Source organism: Penicillium canescens, assembly GCF_028828765.1.
Source record: "Penicillium canescens strain IBT 15451 chromosome Unknown utg000008l_segment0_segment0, whole genome shotgun sequence".
Taxonomy (NCBI): domain Eukaryota; kingdom Fungi; phylum Ascomycota; class Eurotiomycetes; order Eurotiales; family Aspergillaceae; genus Penicillium; species Penicillium canescens.
In genome coordinates, this window is record NW_026703970.1 from 309257 (window position 1) to 329205 (window position 19949).

At 50.4% G+C, this 19949-nt stretch overlaps 10 protein-coding genes across 10 annotated transcripts; 7 read left to right on the forward strand and 3 right to left on the reverse strand.

Moving 5' to 3' along the window:
* Positions 1-15: 15 nt before the first annotated feature.
* N7446_010987 (uncharacterized protein) lies at positions 16-325 on the forward strand (the record flags this gene model as incomplete). Its single annotated transcript, XM_058519730.1, has 2 exons — positions 16-73; positions 117-325. The coding sequence occupies 2 exons, from the start codon at positions 16-18 to the stop codon at positions 323-325; spliced, it is 267 nt and encodes an 88-aa protein (XP_058367254.1).
* A 1328-nt stretch (positions 326-1653) lies between these two features.
* jhd1 ([Histone H3]-lysine-36 demethylase) lies at positions 1654-5923 on the reverse strand (the record flags this gene model as incomplete). Its single annotated transcript, XM_058519731.1, has 2 exons — positions 1654-2532; positions 2600-5923. 2 exons carry the CDS (start codon positions 5921-5923, stop codon positions 1654-1656), a joined length of 4203 nt encoding a protein of 1400 aa, XP_058367255.1.
* Positions 5924-6073: 150 nt separating this feature from the next.
* N7446_010989 (uncharacterized protein) lies at positions 6074-6376 on the forward strand (the record flags this gene model as incomplete). Its single annotated transcript, XM_058519732.1, has 1 exon — positions 6074-6376. The coding sequence occupies one exon, from the start codon at positions 6074-6076 to the stop codon at positions 6374-6376; it is 303 nt and encodes a 100-aa protein (XP_058367256.1).
* Positions 6377-6805: 429 nt separating this feature from the next.
* Positions 6806-7495, forward strand: N7446_010990 (putative pre-mRNA branch site protein p14; the record flags this gene model as incomplete). Its single annotated transcript, XM_058519733.1, has 5 exons — positions 6806-6837; positions 6934-6957; positions 7087-7143; positions 7200-7327; positions 7395-7495. The coding sequence occupies 5 exons, from the start codon at positions 6806-6808 to the stop codon at positions 7493-7495; spliced, it is 342 nt and encodes a 113-aa protein (XP_058367257.1).
* A 937-nt stretch (positions 7496-8432) lies between these two features.
* N7446_010991 (STIMATE family protein) lies at positions 8433-9568 on the forward strand (the record flags this gene model as incomplete). Its single annotated transcript, XM_058519734.1, has 2 exons — positions 8433-8873; positions 8930-9568. 2 exons carry the CDS (start codon positions 8433-8435, stop codon positions 9566-9568), a joined length of 1080 nt encoding a protein of 359 aa, XP_058367258.1.
* A 458-nt stretch (positions 9569-10026) lies between these two features.
* Positions 10027-11082, forward strand: N7446_010992 (uncharacterized protein; the record flags this gene model as incomplete). Its single annotated transcript, XM_058519735.1, has 3 exons — positions 10027-10356; positions 10423-10914; positions 10963-11082. The coding sequence occupies 3 exons, from the start codon at positions 10027-10029 to the stop codon at positions 11080-11082; spliced, it is 942 nt and encodes a 313-aa protein (XP_058367259.1).
* Positions 11083-11252: 170 nt separating this feature from the next.
* N7446_010993 (WD40 repeat domain-containing protein) lies at positions 11253-12033 on the forward strand (the record flags this gene model as incomplete). The annotated part of the gene is made up of 2 exons (XM_058519736.1): positions 11253-11823; positions 11882-12033. The coding sequence occupies 2 exons, from the start codon at positions 11253-11255 to the stop codon at positions 12031-12033; spliced, it is 723 nt and encodes a 240-aa protein (XP_058367260.1).
* Positions 12034-12158: 125 nt separating this feature from the next.
* Positions 12159-14472, reverse strand: N7446_010994 (uncharacterized protein). Its single transcript, XM_058519737.1, has 2 exons — positions 13250-14472; positions 12159-13202 (listed from the first exon to the last, which is right to left on the reverse strand). Exons 1-2 carry the CDS (start codon positions 14306-14308, stop codon positions 12765-12767), a joined length of 1497 nt encoding a protein of 498 aa, XP_058367261.1. The 5' UTR covers positions 14309-14472; the 3' UTR covers positions 12159-12764.
* A 377-nt stretch (positions 14473-14849) lies between these two features.
* On the forward strand, positions 14850-15742 carry N7446_010995 (TFIIIC subunit 6 family protein; the record flags this gene model as incomplete). Its single annotated transcript, XM_058519738.1, has 2 exons — positions 14850-14897; positions 14951-15742. The coding sequence occupies 2 exons, from the start codon at positions 14850-14852 to the stop codon at positions 15740-15742; spliced, it is 840 nt and encodes a 279-aa protein (XP_058367262.1).
* Positions 15743-17209: 1467 nt separating this feature from the next.
* On the reverse strand, positions 17210-17434 carry N7446_010996 (uncharacterized protein; the record flags this gene model as incomplete). Its single annotated transcript, XM_058519739.1, has 1 exon — positions 17210-17434. The coding sequence occupies one exon, from the start codon at positions 17432-17434 to the stop codon at positions 17210-17212; it is 225 nt and encodes a 74-aa protein (XP_058367263.1).
* Positions 17435-19949: the final 2515 nt, after the last annotated feature.

The window sequence follows — 19949 nt, forward strand, 5'->3', positions numbered from 1 at the left end:
TTGAATACCATAGCAATGACCCCTTTCAAACCACACCACATCTACACCGGTCAAATCACCATCGAAAGTTTCGGTGGCATACTTATTAACAACAGAACTCCTAACCCCTCCACCAGGCGGGAGCTTCTGCCCCAGACAAACATACCGAGCCTTCCCCAAGGATCCAGTCGATGAGCAGGCCCAAAAGGTCCTAGAGCGAGGCGGCAAGCCATCTAGCCCACCGCTCTATTTACACCGCTACGAGACTGAGTACTTCAAAGTCGAGCAGGGACTCAAGGGCGTCAATATAAGCGGGAAAATCACAAACACATCCGAGGACCCCTAGTACATTACCCCAACCAATTAATTCCATGCTCTTTTCGGCATCCTCATAGTAACGGCACGACGGCGGTTGTATTAAGTGCGACTGATTCTGAGGCGAATCACAAGCTTAGTCGAGTATTCTTTGAGATCTGGTATGGCTATTGGCATGATGCGTCAGTTTGCCATGGAGTTATACTAGGTAAGTTAGGCTGGTATTGTTGTTGAGGGAATTGACAGTGAGGCAGATCTATGATGCTGGTGATGCGTATCCTTATATACCGTGCTGGTTACCCTTTCGTTGGACACTTTCTTACTGGTGGGGTGTTGTTGTCGGTCGAGAAGATGGAGTCTAATTTTTTGGCAAAGATGCAGAGTACAAATCAGAACTTACAGACGAATATGACCAATCTATAGTCTGAGTAATCTTTTGATGTTTGAATGAGTTACTTACAGTTATAGCCACAAGTCCGTTCACACCATCTTTATATGATCTAGATGACAACCTGAGGCATCGAAAATGGACAAAAAGTGGCGAGAAACGAGAGGCCAAAGTAGGGCGAAAACAATGAAACGGTATACTCGCTTCAAGGCTTTTGTGAACCTTGGATGGCACTGCGTACACACCTATAGCCCCTGTTTTATAACCGCCTAGCACCCTAGTGATTCCACCGAGGCCAAGAAGGCACAATAGTCATGTCTAAAAAAGCTTTCCAACAATAGATAGCACCTGTAGATAGTTCTAAAAATAGAAAGCTCAACATTGAAATTGCTACGTAACCCTAGATTTGGTATGGTATATTCGTGAGGGTAGACAAAACAGAAGATTATGTCAAACAAATGAAGCACAATTACAAAGCAGAGAACGCCTGATGGCTATACGCAACGCAACCCAGAGTGAAAAAAGGAATGCCCAACACCCATTGGCAAGCAAAGTGTTGGTCGTGGAGTGGTACCAGGAAAAGAAACACAGAATCCAGAGAAGATGGAATAGAATAAGGAATGGACTAGACCAGAGTGAAAAAAAAATGGAATCACACGTAAAGCAAGGCAAAAAGCCGAATCAAAAAAGAAAATGAACCTGATGCAAAGAGAGTTGATATCAAAACTCAAAACTCCCCAGTCTCCCAGACTCAGAAAACGCCAAACTCAAATAACACGAAAAAGTGACCATTGAAAACACCGAATCTCCTTCCCAATCCTTGGTAAATTGATACCCCTAGTGATCCATTGCCGTGACCGAAAAGAAAAAAAGAAAAAGAAAAAGAAAGATAAGAAAACATCCCCTGCTTCCTGTCACCTGTACCGGATCACAAAAGTGAGTTCCGCTAGCGATAAGATATCCATATTGACTTAAACGCGTGTTGATCGTTTCCGCAGACCGAATTCTTGCTCCTGAAGCTCTCGTATTAAACGAAGGCTTTCCTCATCTGCGTCTTCATCTCCGGTGATGTGCTGGGTATGCTTGTGTTGACGAGGGGACAGTGAGGTGGGAGCGTGGCGGTTGAAATGTTTCTCGTACATTGGAGAGCTCTTCTTCGCATGAGAGGAAGAAGGGCGCGATGAAGGTTTCCTTGCCGACGATGGAGGAGCAGGGGTGGTCTTGCGTACGCCAATTGTGGAAGATGTTGCTCGTCCGACGGGTTTGGAAACCCGAGAGGCAGTAACGTCAGGCGCATACCGATCGACATGTCGGGGTTGACGAGATGAATGCCGAGAGCTGGAATTTGGTGTGTGAAGCGTAGTTGACGCTTCACCTTCTACGGACTGGACAGCGTCCCCCTCTTGAACAACATCCATTTCGTCGGCTAGCGACGTGGGCGGCGAGACCAGTGACGTGGCTGGCTTAGACGATGACATCGAGATGGAGTTCAGATCCTTTGCATCCCCAGAGTCGGGCTGGAAAGCAGGCGGCGACGCGTACAAAGCTTCACCTTGCGGCGCATCGTCTGACTTGAGTTGAGGCTTGCTTGAGTCAGCGTGGTGGATTGGTCCGTGATCGTAAGCATCCATGAATTCCGGCTGCGCTATCGGTTCTCCATCATGATTGTAGAAGACGGCCGGCCGTGCCATAGGCGATGTGCTTTCCTGCTTTGTTTTCTTGGCTGTGGCAGGTACTCCATCATCTTCAGCAGGACGTGCCCGCTTTGCGGAAGCATTCGCACGAGGCTTGGAACGCTCCTGAGCCTTGATCGGATCTATCCGGCCATATTCATCGTGAATGCAACGTCGCTAATGTTAAGTTAGCAGCTGAAATCGGAACAAAAGAAGACCTCTTGTTATGTGAGTAATCACATACCTTGCTCTTCCGACAATCATCGCACGCCTTGCTCCGACCCTTTTTCCCTCCACCGGCTCCATCAGGACTCAAATCCATGAGCCGGTTGGCAGCAGCTGTGGAGTTACTCATCACCGCAGATTGAAATCTTGCGGAGCTCTCAAATCGATCCATGTCAACAAGATGGTTATTGCTCTGGAAACCACTCTGGGATGCAATCGCTGCTAGAGAGTTCAATGCAGAGACAGCATCCTGGGCCAGGGAAGATGGCGTGCTCACCCCAGAGCCGGGTGTGAACGTATTGACTGTGACTTGGCCATTGAGCATCATGTCACCTGGCTCATCCTTGTGGCGGCATCGAATCCGTCGTTTGCGACATGCATCACAAGCAACGCGCTTTGGACCAAGACCAGAACCTCGTTGTACTACCCGGGGTTTGGGAGTAGGAAGCTCTTTCATGCTAATATCTGGAGCATGACTGAATGGCACCGGTGTTGAGCTTTCATCTGATGGTCCATCTGATGGCACATAGAGACCGCTGCTGGGTGGGGGATTTGGAGCCGCGGAGATCTCATCCGAAGGCCACTGGACCGCTTGCCTTTCAGCGTAGGTGCGCTGATTGTCGATGTTTCGGTCGGATCGGCGGCTGGGTCGGCCTGCCGGCTTCTTCTCCGTGAATGAAACCTTGGGATTGCTTTCAATGACACCAGGCCTAGTCCAGAGGGGTGCTTTCTCGTTACCACGCTTCCATGCCACCCACATTCCGAACTGTCTGATCACATCCACGGGATCTCCAACAACCTTTGGAATGGAACGTCTGACCGCGTTGCGGGCATCTATGGTGACTCCTCCATCAATAGTATAGCCGCCTGCAATGAGCGCAGTCCGCAGCAGATACCGAGTCAGCTCAGGTAGACCCTCTAACTCCGCTTGCGAATAGAAACGGGCATTGTGATGGGAAGAGCCACGAGGCTCCTGGTTGGCACGCTCCCCGAATTCGTAGTAGATTGGATGTTGGCGATGGAATCGATAGTGCTCATCCTGGATGAAAGCATTCACCACATGTTGTGGAATAGGATCATCCTCCAGATACTTCAGAGCCGTATACCACTGGATCTTTTGGAAGAAGGGGTATCGGAATTTCCTGGGCACTTTCGTTTCCTTCTCAATGCCAAGAATCTTGATTTGCATCCCGTAGTTCAGTCTGGTCAAGAAATTTCCACCAATGACCAAGCTATTTTCCGGAGTCCAGACTGCGTGAATCCAGCCCGACGGAATCAACATGGTGTCTCCTTCCGAGAGATCCACGCGGTAGCACTCCTTGGTTTGATTACCAAGGAAGATCGAATCCTGGGCGGGAGAATTACACCACTCTTCATATTTCTTGAGGTGTTTGTCTTTGGGAGGAATGAAGAAGAAAGTTTTCTTGCCCTTCAAGATATGGTAGTAGACTGAAGATCCACCGAAGTCGATGTGGAAGTCAGTGTAGCAGTCGGCAACAGACATCAGGCAGTAGAACTGAACCTTGGGATAGTCACCGACGGCCTTCAGTTCCTCTGGCCATACAGAATCCTGCAGATCCAGGTCACGTACAACCTTGGGTCGCTTGATGAGTCTGCCCAATCTGCTTTGGGATACCTCGAGGCTGATGACATTTCTGACAGGTTTGTCCAACTCGGTGCTCTCGTAGTAATCGGCCCATTTCTGCATATTCCACCTCTTGTCCTCTCCTTGTTGAGACTTGACATCGATCACCTCAACCCTTTCTTCGGGACCGTAAAGCTCTGCGACGGCACGAACAGTAAGACCTTGGGGAATGACCATGTCCAAAAGATCTTGGCCACAGTCAGGTGTTTCTTCGATGTGGGTATCTTGTTCTGGGTGATTCTCGAGTAGCTCATCGAACATCTCTTGAGATGTAGCCTCCTCGACTAAAGACTCGAAGTCCGGTATCCCCGGGGAAACAGACTTGGTGGTGTTCCAGCAAGCGGGGATCACGATTGGTTCCGTCCATCCATTTCCTCTTTCGAAATATTCCGCTGTAACTAACTCGGGCTTCATGCGAGGGAAGCTCTCTGGCTGGAACCGAATCTTGCCTTGGCGAATTGGCTCGAGGTAGTGGTGCTCCAATGAGTCGCTGGCCGCCTTGACAAGGCCCTGGTTCAGGCCAGCGTAGTCAATGGCTGTGCGAGCCCGCGAGGACTTGCGCACAAACGTTGTTTGGCCATGAGTTGATCGGCACGGTCGACAAATAAATTTATCGACGGTACGGACTTCCCGGTCACTCTTAAAGCCAGCGCAAACAATATGGAACCATCGTTTGCATCCATCACAGCTGATCCATGTGTCTTCCTCTTGTTCTTCGGTTTCGACTGGAATACGTACCATATGACATGCCGCACAGCTTGCTTGTGTGGTTTCAATTTCCTCTTCCATTTTTGGCGGCACAGCCAATGACCTTGGAATACGAGGCTCACGAGCACCGGCGGGGTTGAACCCCACATGGCCAGGATGAGTTGCATCAGCTGACGGATTCCAGGCATTGCCTTCGTTCTCATCTTCCCAGACAACAGGCGGAAGAGTACCTGAGCTGGTAGTTGGTCGAATACCACGGATAACAGGACGGGAGAGGAAGGCTGACCCGTCTGAACGTGAGCGCATGCGGGACGTGGGAACATGATCTTCGGTATCATCGCCTTTCAAATCACCCTGTCCCGGATACCCACCGGCAGCAAACCCCACTCGAGCGTGACGGATCGCGTCGCCGGCCTGGTGGTAGGACTCGTCAATGCTGACCCGCTTCGTTGAGTTATTCGGGTGAAAGTTCGTGGGCCGCGCAAGGTTGAGGAGAAGCTCCGCATCCGTTGTCATGCTGTCAAATATGGGATGTGGGTTTTCCGAAGGCATTCCTGGTCGAGGGCGATAGGGCGAAGGATTTCTTTCCGACCGTGCACGCTTGGCCGGCCGTTCGGAGTCGGCAGATTCATGAGGGAATAAGGGAATCGTTGATCGGAAGCTGGGAGAGGGCGGATTTTGGGGGAGTGGCGCGAAGGTAGGACTCGTTGCGAGGGCGATCGTCGCAAGCGTGTCGATGGTCGAGTTTGATCGGCCATGGCCTGTTCGGTGGTGTGAATTGCTTTCAGTGGCATTTCGGTTGTGGTTTGATGCACGCTGATCGAAATCAAGACTTGCGGCTCGAGGGCCACTGCGGCCGGTCAAGGAGGAATGGAATTCGGTGGTTGTGGATGGAGTGATAGGTTCGACGGCGCGTAGCGGAGGGGACGGAGTGCGGTACTGCGGCGGACGACCGCCGATGGGGCTCGCGAATGAGGCCGCGCTCATCATTTTCGCGGCGGCCCAGGATTGTAAAAGGGAATTGAAGGTGAAGGATTGGTGGTGCGAAAAGTTGCGCTTGCGGTAGGTGGGTGCTTTGCAAAGCGGGGATGCTGGACCACACGGGCTACATGTAGCGAGAGGCCGGCGCAGACGAAAGGAATGTCATTCCTGTCAGAAGATCATGCGCAGGGTAGACCGCGAGATGGAGATTGGTATTTGATTGAGAGCGCAGGAAAGGTTCGACGAGGTCGAGTCGCGGAGCGATGCGTTGAGGGGGTTTCGAGCGGGAGACAAAGGCGCCGAGAGTCGCGCCGCAACCTGCGGGCAGGTAGGGAGGAAGTTGAGATGAAATCCAGTAGCCAGGAACCGATTCCTGTCAACTGGACAAGTATGCGAATGGATGAAGCGCCAGGGCGAGCAGATGAGCGCGAGGTGTTGAAGGAGGAAGCGGGAGCCGAGTAGTTAGCAACTTTGGTATGTACGCGGACCGTCTACAACATTACACTGCGCCCCGAGCTTGGAGCTCTTAGGTTTAGTTTAGAAGACATTGACATTAATCATTCCAATTACTTTTGTGATTGTTTCTACTTGCTCAAATCTCAAGTTGTCGCAGCTATTGCGCCGAGAGCGTGCCAATACGGTCCGATACCATCACGTGCCGGATTAGGCAGCTGTCACCCGCATTAGTAGTCACGTGATCGCGTCTCGTACTGTCAGCCGCAACTGCCACTAACCAGGATAAGTAAGCGCCAAGCCAAACTTCGTGGTTCGTTCTTGCGCTGTCTCTCTCGTCTGCTCCCTCTCTCTTGTTCTACACCAGCAATCGATACCTTGCGTATCTTTTCTCACTACTTTAATTCAAAATCCATCCCAATCTCTCTCGCCCTGAGAATGAGCCGCAAGCTCGCCCCCGAAGCCAATCGGTACGTGAGGTTACTTTTTCATGCCCCTCCCGAAGCCGGCATGCCAGACTACTGCGCACTATGGAATAGCTGCTAACCTCAATTTCTTCTTTACAGGATTCTCTTTGCCAAGAACCTTAAGTACGTGCTCCATCAGTCACCACTTTACTCCGACGTGATCCCCGAGATTTCAGCCCTACAGGCTGTCATCTACAAGCGTGATCAGATCGTGATCAGACCGTGGCAAAATCGCTAACCTTCCGCCATCAGCTATAACGTAACAGCAGAACAGCTGTTTGATCTCTTCGGCAAATTTGGGCCCATTCGGTAATGCTCATCCACGGTCTCGTTTCCCAGCTCGATCTAACACTTTTCACTTCCAGCCAAATTCGCCAGGGTATCGCCAACAACTCCAAGGGAACCGCATTCGTGGTATACGAGGACGTTCACGACGCCAAACAGGCATGCGATAAGCTAAACGGTTTCAATTTCCAGAACCGTTACTTGGTCGGTACGTGTTACATGGGTCATCCGGACATCAGAGATCGCACAGAGACGGCTGACTTTCGGGCTTTTAGTATTGTATCACCAGCCAGAGAAGATGCTGCGCACGAAAGAGGACCTCTCGGAGAGGCAAAATAACCTAGAACGGCTCAAACAGCAACACGGGATAGAATGATGTGACGACTTTCTTCTCATGATGCCCTGCTAGCATTTAGCTGCGCATGGTGTTGCAACGACTCTACTCGATTGCGGCTTGGTTGAGGGGTTTCCGGCGTTTTATTCCCTGGGTTTCTTTCTTACTTTCAGAGGGTATGGTGGGAGGCGGGCTCTGGTCATGTATTAAACCAGATTGATGCGAGAAACACACCCCGCGAGACTTGACTTCTTCTTTGTTTATTCTTCTTACTTTTACTATTATTCTTTCCCAATCCGACCCTCTTTGCTCTACCGACTGGCTTCCCTGTGAGGACAGCTTACCTGGGATTGATACAGTCCTAGACCAGAAGTCCTTCAACGCCCCGGCCTTTATACAATCTACATGTAAATGATTATCCCAGGGACTCGAAAATGGGTGAAGAAGGAGTGAAAACAAAGTGTCATGTTGAGCTGACCCGAAACTTTGGATCTGTAAATCAGGGTCTAAATAGGTAAGGCTGGCGCAAGACTGGGGCAACAGTACCCACCCTTATGCACGAGGACTTTTGAGACTCAATGAGAGATATAGAGCAAAGCCAGCAAGCTTGGGGCCAAAACGGACGCCTAAGATGTCCATTCAAGATTGCCAAGGCCATAAAAATAGAGGAAATATCAGCCTCGTCGATCCCGCTGCGGGGATCCTGCCACCGCCCAGGGCGCAGCAACCTCACTTCACCTCCGCACTGGGAAAAGTGGTCCCTGGATATCGATTCTCTTATAAGCTGTTACTATCATCTCTGCTCCCTTGCGCTCATACTATTACTTCGATGTCACGCGTATGACGCCCAGTCGTCTCCTTTGATAAGCCTTAGACGCCAGCTGGACCCTTATTCGACCCCGGTTTCCGGGTTCTGCACATGACACATTCCTTTTGAAATCCCCCTGCCATCTTCTTTCTGGCTCCAGGCCGAGAAACGATGGAAGACGCGACTGCCTCGCTGGCTACGATAGCCACATCTACGCTGATCGCTGCTACCGCCAGTCTCACCTCTTATGACGGTAGCGCATCCCCAACACCATCAGGCATGCACACACTATATTATCATGGATCAACCTCAGGATCAGAGGATCCAGACGAGGGAGGGGGTGAATGCAAGTTGCTTGGTCCGTTCTCTGTATTCGTGCAGGTTGCGCTCGGAGGACTTGCGCTATTATCTCTGGTCTTCAAGAGGTGGAGAGAACGACCACAGCGACCACTCAAGGTGTGGGCCTTTGATGTATCAAAGCAAGTTTTTGGATCGGTGATGCTTCACATGGCAAACCTGCTCATGTCCATGTTTTCTGCTGGCCAGCTCGAGATTCAGAAGCAATATAAGCCGAATCCCTGCTCGTTTTACTTACTAAACCTGGGCATTGACGTGAGTCTTCATACCACTATCTTGGTGAAGGACTGTAAGCTAACCATTTTCGACAGACTACTCTCGGTATTCCGATTCTCATCCTCATTCTCCGTGTTCTCAACTACCTCGCCTCCTACACGATACTCGCCAACCCTCCAGAATCAATAGAGTCAGGAAATTATGGTCACCCTCCGCGCGCGACATGGTGGCTCAAACAGTCCATTGTCTACTTTATGGGGTTATTCGGCATGAAGATATGCGTATTTTTCATCATCCAGCTTTTGCCTTTCATCGTCAAATTCGGTGACTGGGCCTTGCGATGGACAGAAGGAAACACAGCTGTTCAAATCTTCTTCGTGATGCTTCTGTTCCCAGTCATCATGAACGCGATTCAATACTACATCATCGACATCTTTATCAAGAAACCGATCTCACACGACATGTACACGGCCGACAACACGAGCGGAGATGCGGCCACAGCCGACGATGCTCAGCGCCGGGAGGCCCTTCTCGATGGCCTGGACGAGTCATATTCAACCGACTCAGATGATGAAACACCAATACTTTCTAAGCCGAAGCCTACTGTGCATACTGTGAAGGAGTCGGAGCACCAACTTACTGAGGATCATTCACCTGTTCCTCCATATGAACCTCCTAGCTCGAGTAGTAGTCGTGTCGACCCTGACTCGAAATTTAGTTCTACACACCATTGAGCATCTTGCTTGAGATGTGCCTGAGCTCCGGGGCTTGAATTTTGACTTCTTTACATATCTTTTATGACTGTGAACGTGTATACGATTTGCTCTCGAGTATGAATCTGATTTATAGTTTTCTTCCGTTTGAATTATCCCTACTAAGTCTCTGGAAATTACTGCCAAGGCCGGTCCGTACAGCTTGGTTTGAGAAACAACTAATTGAGAGTTAAATACACAATCAGTCGAGCTTGAAGTTCTTCGCATTGTACTGAAGGCTGCCAATGGCAAGTACATACACCGCCTGATACACCGCTCTCATCTGCCGCCTTTGGAAAAATCAAAGAATGAAAAATATTCTAGCTCCGCCTTAGGATTGTGGAACGGTCTACAATTGCTTAATTGTACCCAAATATTCTCGCCTGGCCGACCCTGCAAATATCTGCGTTTAAATTGCAGTACTTTGCATACCAGCTACCATGCCTAAAGCAGGGCTGAAGGAAAAGACCAAGCCGTTGACCAAGCCGTCCGCGCTCGAGACCACAGCCAAGTTCCGCCCGGAAGATTCAGATGTCGACATGAACGACGAAACAAGCTCGGATGAGGAGAGTGAACCTGAGAAGGATGAGGCCGAGAAGAAGCTTGAGCGCATGCTCTTCGGTGACGATGAGGGGTTCATGGGCGCATTGAAAAACCAACAAGCCCGTGAGGCCGGCATGGCTCTCACTCTACAAAGCGACGATGAGAGCGGAGTAGACGAAGATGCCGAGGACGACCAAGAAGCCATTAATGAAATGGCTGATTCAGACGTATGCAATCTGGTCCCGCTTTCAATTGCCAACCGAAGCTTTAACTAACAATTCTGTTTGATCTAGCTTTTCTTCCTCGACTCCGGTGCACCCGCCACTACAGATATCATTCCCTCAGAGACCTCGGATGCTGAAGAAGAGGAGGAAGAGGCCGAACCTGCCGTGTGGTACGACAGTGACGACGACCGCCTCGCCGTGTCGCTAGCAAGCCAGGCCAGGCTACGCAAACTGCGCACCACCGAGTCGGAAGATGTGGTCAGTGGCAAGGAATATATTCGACGCCTGCGCAGGCAGTTCCAGCAACTGCACCCCACGCCCGAATGGGCTACCCCCGAGCTCGCAGCCAAGCGCCGCAAGACCGACTCAGACTCGGACAGCGAAGATATCGAGTCGGACGATGAGAACGAGCAGCTATCTATGCAGCCCTTGGCCAAACTCCTCCAGAACGCCTCCGACCTAACCCGCATAGAAGACAATGCGCGGTCAGGAGGCAAGCGCAAGTTGCGACAGGAGGTCCTGGACATCCAGAGACTGAAGGATGTCGGCAAATCCCAACCAGTAAGCACCTACAAACCCAACATCTAGAACTAAGCTAACATCCCCAAGTCGTCCGTCGACTCTCTGACCTTCCACCCCCACTACCCTCTCCTGCTCTCCTCTGGACCAGCCTCAACCCTCTTCCTGCACCACATCTCCCCCTCCGCTCCCGCACCAAACCCCTCCTAACCTCCCTGCACATCAAGCGCACACCAATTCACACCTCGGCCTTCGCCCCACCAACAGGCAACAAGATCTTCGCCTCAGGCCGCCGCCGCTACTTCCACATCTGGGACCTAGACACCGGAAAAGTGGACAAAGTCAACGGCTCCTCGGACCGAAAACAGGAACAAAAATCCATGGAACGCTTCAAGCTCTCCCCCTGCGGCCGCTACATCGGTCTAGTCGGCACATCCCGCAAAGGCGGCGGCCTAATCAACATCCTAGATGCAAACACCGCGCAATGGACCGCCCAAGTCCGCGTCGACGGCCGCGGCGGCGTAGCCGATTTCGCGTGGTGGTCTGACGGCGAGGGAATGACGGTAGCCAGCAAGAACGGAGAAGTATCGGAATGGGACGGACGCATCGGGCGCGTCGTCGCGCGCTGGGTTGATGCCGGTGCAGTCGGCACAACAGTCCTCAGTCTGGGAGGCCGGTCCGGACGTGCTCATTTCGGTGGTGATCGCTGGATTGCCATTGGCTCTTCCAGTGGTATTGTCAATATCTACGATCGACGTGAATGGGCAGCTGCGTATTCCAATGCTTCTGCTGCTGAACGGGAGGCTGCGACTCAGTGTGGGATCCCGCGTAGTCCTACACCTGCACGTGTTCTAGATCAGCTTACTACGCCGATCAGCCATCTTGTCTTTGCGCCTGATGGGCAGATGATGGCTATGGCTAGTCGGTGGAAGCGTGATGCTTTGAGACTTGGTATGTTTCCGTTGATGTTGGGCTATTTGGTTGATTGTTTTGCTAACTGGTGTTGTAGTTCACCTTCCTACTTGCACGGTATACCGTAACTGGCCTACTTCTAACACGCCTTTGGGTCGGATTTCCTCGGTGGCTATTTCGCCGAACTCGGAGCAGTTGGCTGTTGCTAATGAGCAAGGCAATATCCGTATGTGGGAGATTCGGGGGTAGATTTTACATCTGTGATATGTAATCTAAAATATATATTCATGTTTTCTTGTCATTATTCCAGTGGCATTTCAGCGGCGGATTTCTCCGTACCATTGTACATTGTAGCATTGAAATTGTATGCAGATCTGCTCTCCAGGAATGAGTTAGGGCCAATTTATATTGTCGAATCTCCGAAGCCTAGCATCATTTTTAAAACTAATAGCTCGATTAGCCGTTAAAAACATAAATCGAAAGACCAAGATCAACGATTTATGTAAGTTAGCAAAGCAGAGGATCAAAATAATTTTCTGAAATTGCTGTTAACTGTCTAGCAACGATGAACAAACACGCAACGCCAACCAAATACCAAAAATGAAACCAAGGGAATCTGGGAATGGAAACGAAAAGTTCAAAAGGAGAGCCAGGTAACACGCCACATCACATGCAAGTCGTGTTGAAGTCAGATCAAAGGTCATGGTATCGTTCGTAAGGAAGGGTCTATACTGTTGGCCTTTGGTGAAGGGTTTTCAGTAACATAAAGGGGTATATAGGAGAGAGATATAAAGGGAAACAGAGAAAAAGTGGCAAAGAAAGGAACAAGAGTAAAGAGTGAGTGGGAATGAGGCAAGGAGTTTCTGTGCTGGGAGAATCTTCGCTAGATCTGGGCTGGGTATAGATCAGTGATTTGGGAACGGTATGGTTTAGGAAGGAGGAGTACGGGGCCAATTAACTGCTGGATCACTCGCCAAGAGCTAGTCTCCTGGCCCGCTAGACCCCCACCGCTGTGGACGCTTCCCCTGTTCGACGTAGTTCTTGATAACACAGGGAGCGCGATCAGGGCCTTGGCAAACCTTATGACGGTTGAGATGTTTGAATCGGGGACCGACAGGGCCGTTGACATAGTGATATTGGCCCGCGAATCGATACTGGCGGGGATCACCTAATGGATAGAACTTATCGCCCCAGTGGCCTTTGAAATAGAACCATTCTGTAGGGGCAGAGGGACTGAAGGTAGAGGCTCGTAGGTTATCTTCGTCGAAATCATAGGTGTAGGCGTGTGAGTTGAGTAGAGGATCCCATAGTGGGCCACGGTCTGTCACGTCGTGCAAGAGTCCCCAGGGTAGAATGTACTCGTGTACCCCGGTAGTGGCGTACATGGCGTGGCTGCCCTCGGCGGAGTAGATGACAGGCTGCAAGGGATGTTAGGCACATATTTACAAATACCCGTGCTACTTACTCGTTGTCCGATTTTTTCCACCGCTTCATAGCTGTAAGCCTCTCCGCCTTGGTGAGCACTGAAGAAGAGGGCTTTCGGTTTGCCATTGTAGAATCGGACCAGGCAATGCTCCCAATCGCCAACGTGGTTACCAAACCGAACGTTGGCAACGGTATTGCCGAGATTAAAGCTGTAAAAGTAGAACCAGAATGCATCGATGATCCCATTGCCTTTGTCCATCACTACCAGGATTGCAGGGGCATCACTTCGACCGCCAGCCCCATCATCCCGGATCTCCTTGCCGCCGTATCGTTTGCGAAGTTCCTCTTTGAAGATTTGCTGAGCTTCGTGATGCTGATCCAGCGTATCATCCGTCGGAATCGTGCCTGGCTGGGTGAAATCGTACCACTGGGCACGATCTTCCTTGGTATCACCAGGGATATCCCCATCCACCCGCCCATCCCAATCGGACCATGATTCCTGTTTGTTTCCACCCTGGGGTATGTTCCTCTCACCCTCCAACCACGGCGGACGACTCTGCACATCATCGTTGCTAGTCAAGTACACCGGCCACCCCTTTTCCCACTGATTCAAATCATCCAAGTTGCTCAGCGTCGGATGATCCCAATGCGCCTGAATTGGAGTATAATTGAGAAATGGGGTGGTGTGATGCAGATGCTCGGCGATATCACCAGGCCAGAACTGTTCACCAGAATAAAGGTGGACGAGTGGGGCGTAGTGGAAAACAAAGTCGGGGATCAGCCGAGCCCGCTCTTCTGCGTCTCCGCGCCAAAACGACCGCCAGCGCTCACTGGACTCGGCATCCGTCCAGCCTGCTGGATCGCGCTGTCCAAATCTCCCCTTGGCCATTTGTAAATGTGCTGCACCGCACACACTCAGCCACCGACATGCCTTGCGATCGAACCAGGACCGTGAACTCGCAATCCAGTGCTGCTCGTCCCGGTCCTCTGCATACCACACAAATGCAGCGGGTCTAGTGATACGGACTATGCTGTTAATGGAGACATAGGCGATCAGGGTGGTGAGCAGGGCAATGATTGCCTTGGCCTTCCGGGTCATCTGCTGGATTGCGCCGACATAGACTGTCAGGGCCGTAGAACGTTGAGATCAAGGCCAAGGGTTCAATGCCAAGGTGGGATGGTGGGACGAGAGATAAGAAGAACAGGGCACACAAAACCTATATAAAGCACAGAGTCATTGTTAGAAGGAAAAAAAATGAAATGAAAAGCCAAAAGGGTCCAGAACTAAACTACCGGGAACGTGCGGAAATACAAAAGGCAATAGGTCCGCGATCGACTTGCATACGCTTATCCGCCCAAACCCGAGACTGACAAGGATATGATGCGAAGTGGGTTGGGAGATGGCGATTCCATAAGGCTGAAAATATGCGAATACTTGTACTACTTGTACTACTTGATAAGGGTCTGACAGCCTTACAACTACCTGTAAACAAAGAGCAATTGACATGTAATTCTTCCATTTGCCACAATGTCTGACTTGGTTATTTATTGACAGAGAGGGGAAATGATCTCACCGCTTGCAGAGGCTGACTCAGATCGTATCTCCGTTTTGGTTCATTCCATGATTCATCCCTTCGACAATGGACTCGGATTCAGAATATGAGTATGAATATGGGACGGAGACGGAGGTGAGCACTTCCATCAGTGCCATCTGTTCCTGAGAGATCTGCTAACCCAATAGACCTTTTATCTCAACTTGGATTTGAGCTCCCACCACGGCGCAGTGCGACCACCCCGCCGTCGCGACCAAACTTCCACCCAGACTACAGACGACAATGGCTATAGCAACCCCCAAGAAGCCTTCACCCCGATCGACACCACCGAGGGGGCTGCCCTCCCAGACGAGCGAATCCAGATCCTCGGTCTGCACACGTGCAACCCGGTGGTGTCGTACTACAATCAAATATTCAGCTGCTCCTGGGCCGATCAGATCGGCACCGAACTAGTGTTTGCCAATCCAGACACAGACCCTGATATGGACAACCACCCTACAGAGCCGTTGCACCGTGGCCCCTCCTACGAGCTTATCGCCGCCAACAGCGCGAAGATCCTCGGTCGGAAAGCCACACTCGCCTCAAGCTCGGGCAAAGGAACGGACACCGAAAGAACTTTAAACGCGGGTACATCTGCAGAGGCGTCCTCTCAGGGTCCAGCATACCAAGGCGTGCCCCGTCGAGCCGCGCCGACGCACCAGGCGCAGTTTATTCAACGACTGCAGCAGATCAAGACTGCCAAGGGAGAGACGGATCCAGTTCGCACGGTCATGAGTACAAAGCGCAACGTGAACATTACTGACCGGCTGAGTGGCTGGGCCCGTACCGAGGCGCAGATGGCCGAGATCGAGCAACTCAACCAACGTGCTCTTCAAGGGGACCCAGACGCTCAGGCGACATTAGAGCAGCTGATTCAAGAGCTTAATGCACCTGAGAATTCTGGATCGGATGAGTCTAGTGATGAGAGTTCTGCATCTTGAACGGCAGATCGACCAGAACCGAATGAGAGTCTAGACCCTGTGTCAAGTGTTGTCACGGTTGTTATCGCAGGGCGAGGTGATGAACCTCAAAAGAGCCTCCGGCTCCTCGGGTCTGGCCTCCTTACCCGATATTCATACCATCCCCCCAAAGTACGGAAGCACGGGATAGAGCACCTCAGCTTTACTTGGTCCTCGGATATCGGATATCCTTTGACATTCACGCTATGATTTCATAGCCATCCCGTGGAGAGTTGCCGGTGAACCGAAGGGGGGTCCACTAACTAGAAAGACAGATATGCTCTATCTTCATCAGAAGAACGGAGTATGGAGTAGAGCGAATCATCCTCAAGAATGCGGTGTACATCTATCTTCCTTTCGTGGAACACCAACCTGGAATACATATACATGTATGTGATGCACAGCGGAGGAACAACCTTGGGAAAAAGACGAAGCCGAGAACTCCCTATTAATTCGCCCCACAACCACGCGAACAGTGCATCGACTGGACCCTGATAGCTTAGCTTAGTTCGCTCTTCCCGACGTGCTAAAAACAATGAACTCATACTCCTTCATATTCCCGACCGGTAACGTCATGCTATAACTCAATGCATGGATGCTATCCCTGATCTCGTCTGTATTCCCTGATCAAAGCAAACACTATCCCGCTCTCGAGTCGATACACTTTTTGTTTATTCCGATCGTTGTTAGTTTTCTTTCTTACGGGTAGTTGCTCCGGTCAAGATATTGAGTGGTCTTGTCTCCTTCCCTGAAGAGGTGACGTCGTGATCGGCGCGATCCTCATATGCAGTAGATCTCATTGTCGGGTTCATGGGAGTCTATTTGTTCTGTGCCGTGTACAGAGTAGAGGTACTTGTATACCGGACTTTGTGTCTCTGTACGTAATACTAGATGTCGGTGGGACAGGCTGCATGGAGGCCTGAGTCTGTGTGCTCGTGAGTCCCAGTCGATGCGCTGTCAGATTTAACCCAATACACTATTTCAAGAGAGGCACTGCTATACAGAGTAGAGGCAGGATCTCACAGAGAAATAGAGAGAAGTAAATATAAGAATATTCCGATTATGATAGTACGTAGAGTATCAAATATTCCAATTTCAAAACCCGGGGAATTCAGAGAAACACCAGAAACTCCCCAGACTTTTGGAATCCCAGCCAGAAGAAAAGGACCAGGAAAATAATAATGTTCACGCCGCCATGCACTCGCTAAATCCAACCGGCGACATAAAACAAACAAAAAAACAAGACGAGACAAAAGCACAGGCACAGGCTAAATGACATCGAACATGCCAAGGACATGAAACACAAAACAAAAGCAACCAAAGTAGTCATCGAACTTTCACTGCATCCATATGTAACCAGCAGTAAGGACCCGATCAATGTTGATACAAAAACCAAACCCGCAAACCCGAAAGCAAGAGCAATAGTAAAGAGAAAGAGAGATGTGTGGTCTACTCCAGACTCAAACTGGGAATATCAGCGAAAGAGCCCTTCTTACTCCCCTTGGCGAAAGCGACAGGCGAAGGAGGAGGCGCGGGAGGCATACCGTCCACCAGGGTGGAACGGGTCTGTTCTGGCTTTTGGGTTGAGGCTGTCATCATGGCATGAGAGATATCTTGCGGGAAGAACGCAGGAGGCATGACGGGAGTTGCGGTTTTGGTTGAGACGGAGGCCATTGTTTTTGTTGATATAGATGAGGTGAGGTGAGGATATGAGGATATAAAGAGGTAGGTTTGGTTGGTTTGAGGTAGGAGTTGTTGTTTGTCCGTTGAAGTATGGAGGTGGAGGAACAGATTAAATGTGAAAGCCGAAACGAGCCCAAGGGCACTTTTTGTACTGGATAACGTATGTAGACGCTGAAAAACCGATATGCCGGGCGTGATAGTAAGGCGTGACCGAACAACCTCGGTAGAAAAGTATGGTCGAAGTGACGTATAAGAGTAGATATTTTTGCGGGTCTAGATTCACGAGATCGAGTCAGCATCTGATATGGTATGTACAGCTTTTGTACTCGGATCTGGCATATGCTTCGTGTATAGTTGGGAGGCAAAAGTTCCGAACTTGCCCGAGCAGGACCCGATTCTCGGTGGATCGGATCGGAGGGCGATGTGACGCGGGTATATGGAGTAGGAGATGATTACTCACATGGAATTAGAATTGATTTCCGGTTGATTCGAATTTTGTGGGTTGAGGGAATAGAGGGTGGTAGTGTAGAAGTATGTAGATAGCGAAGCTGTATAGACTGTATAGACTGGACTTGAACAAGTCGGTAGTGTAAATAGACCGAGGAGAGAGTGAGTGAGTGAGAAACAAAAAGCAGAGAGCCGGGTAGTTATATCTTCAGGGGAGTATATAAATAAGACAAAACAGCCAGTGTGGAGGTACATGCCTGGGGAAGTATCTAGTACATGCCTGGGGCCAGACCCAAGGCCTCGTAGATCTTCCTGCCAAGCCCAATCGCCTCATTCTAAACCTCCCCAGGGCCCAATAATCCATGAAAGTAGGGGAACATTCTCCATCGGAACAGCGGGAGCCCAACCCGGAGCCTGTCGGGGAGAAAAGGGGTCTGACGCGTTAGTGTGGGGATTGGCTAGGGATCGAATGAATCGATCCTTTCCACAGCTGACAGCTTACAGCTTACTATAGCCGGCTGAAGCGGCAAGGTATTGGAACTAGGAAATGGACTAGCAGGCAATATGTCTCGAACATCTTACACTTCTTTCTTCTAGCGCTTCTATGAAAAAACCCGGGGTCAACCTCGGCAGAGCGGATACGGCGATCCTTTCTCGAACGAAATTGAGGCCCGGCAACCAGTCTGTCGGTGTTGACGGATACACTTCCCCATCTGTTGCGGTGTAGGAGAATTGAGTGGCGAGACAGACTATTTTCGTCTCTGCAATACTTTCTTCCGCAATATCAACCCGTCTTTACCCACCGCTGTTCCGGATCATTCTTTTGACACCGAAAACCGGGAGACGCGGGAAGATCTAGTCGATCGTCTCGAAAATTGAGACAGTCGGCTATTGAAAGATCCTTTGTCCGTCGTTTAGAAGGGTTGATGCTATATCCGATACATGTACGGAGTCCGGAGTATACGGGGCACAACACGCAACCACTCCACCTGGGCGCACACACACGCCCGACGACTAGGAATACTAACACAGCAGACGCCACAAATCAAACACAAGATTTAGCCATACTGTATGTATTCGCACAAGCAGAAGTGGGACCACGCCAGGGGCCGAAACAAAGACAGTCTGGGGCGCATATATTCTTTTAAGGACAGGGATAAGACTCCAAGTCCGGGGTTCACCTTTTCCCAACGTTTCCCTTCTGTGTTCCCTTGATCGTCTGTCCAATTCTCAGGGGTGCCCCTTACGAGAGCGATACGTATACGTTAAGTGAACTCTCATAACAAAGACAAACGTACCGAATCCACCTGTAAACCCCCTAGGCGCTGAAGGCTTGATCGACAAGGAAAATTTGGAAAGCTCCACCATTCTTCCCCCGGATTCAAGGGGTATATGTATGGACCTCTACTATTCCCCAATACTATGCACTCTGCCACCTACGTAGGAGGATCCGGGGAAGGGGGGCTCCATTCCTTCGATAACAACGTTACTATCTACAGTTCCAGTGTTGGAGCGCATATTTTGGGAATCGGGTGCCCCTTGGCTTCCAATGTGGGATTCATTGACGATACTGCATGGATATGTAGCATCTATGCATTTGGATGTGTACGTACGCCACTACTCAAATACAAATACAAATAGAAATACAAAGATAAAGATAAAGATAAAGCAAACATTCCAATATGTTGGGGCGATAAACTTCGCGCATGACTGACTGACTTGTTCTCTACACCGCTCGTTTCAACAATCTGGGAGAAAGGGAGAAGGGGGAAGTGATGAGTTGTCTTGTGTCTATGCCCATGTGGCGCCAACGGGGTGGTAGATTCGTCAGGTACACGAACGTACAACACAGCATCCATGCATGATTATCAATGCTGACTATGTACCGGTACTTGGGAGGATTGTTTGCTGATAAGAGGTAAGTCATTCCAACGGTTAACTTCGATCGTGCCTGGTTTGGGTGCATGGATTTGCTGCAACCTGCACGGAATTTCTGGGCTTCGTGTCAAGATGAGACAACGATAACAGGACATTTGGATTTGGGGTTGTTCATGGTACG

What these genes read in the sequence shown, in the direction of transcription:
- N7446_010994 (XM_058519737.1), bottom strand. Translation starts at nt 14,308, where the DNA reads ATGACCCGGAAGGCCAAGGCAATCATTGCCCTGCTCACCACCCTGATC. An exon ending in TGGAAAAAATCGGACAACGA is followed by an intron (nt 13,203 to 13,249) that starts GTAAGTAGCACG and finishes CATCCCTTGCAG; the next exon opens with CCTGTCATCTACTCCGCCGA.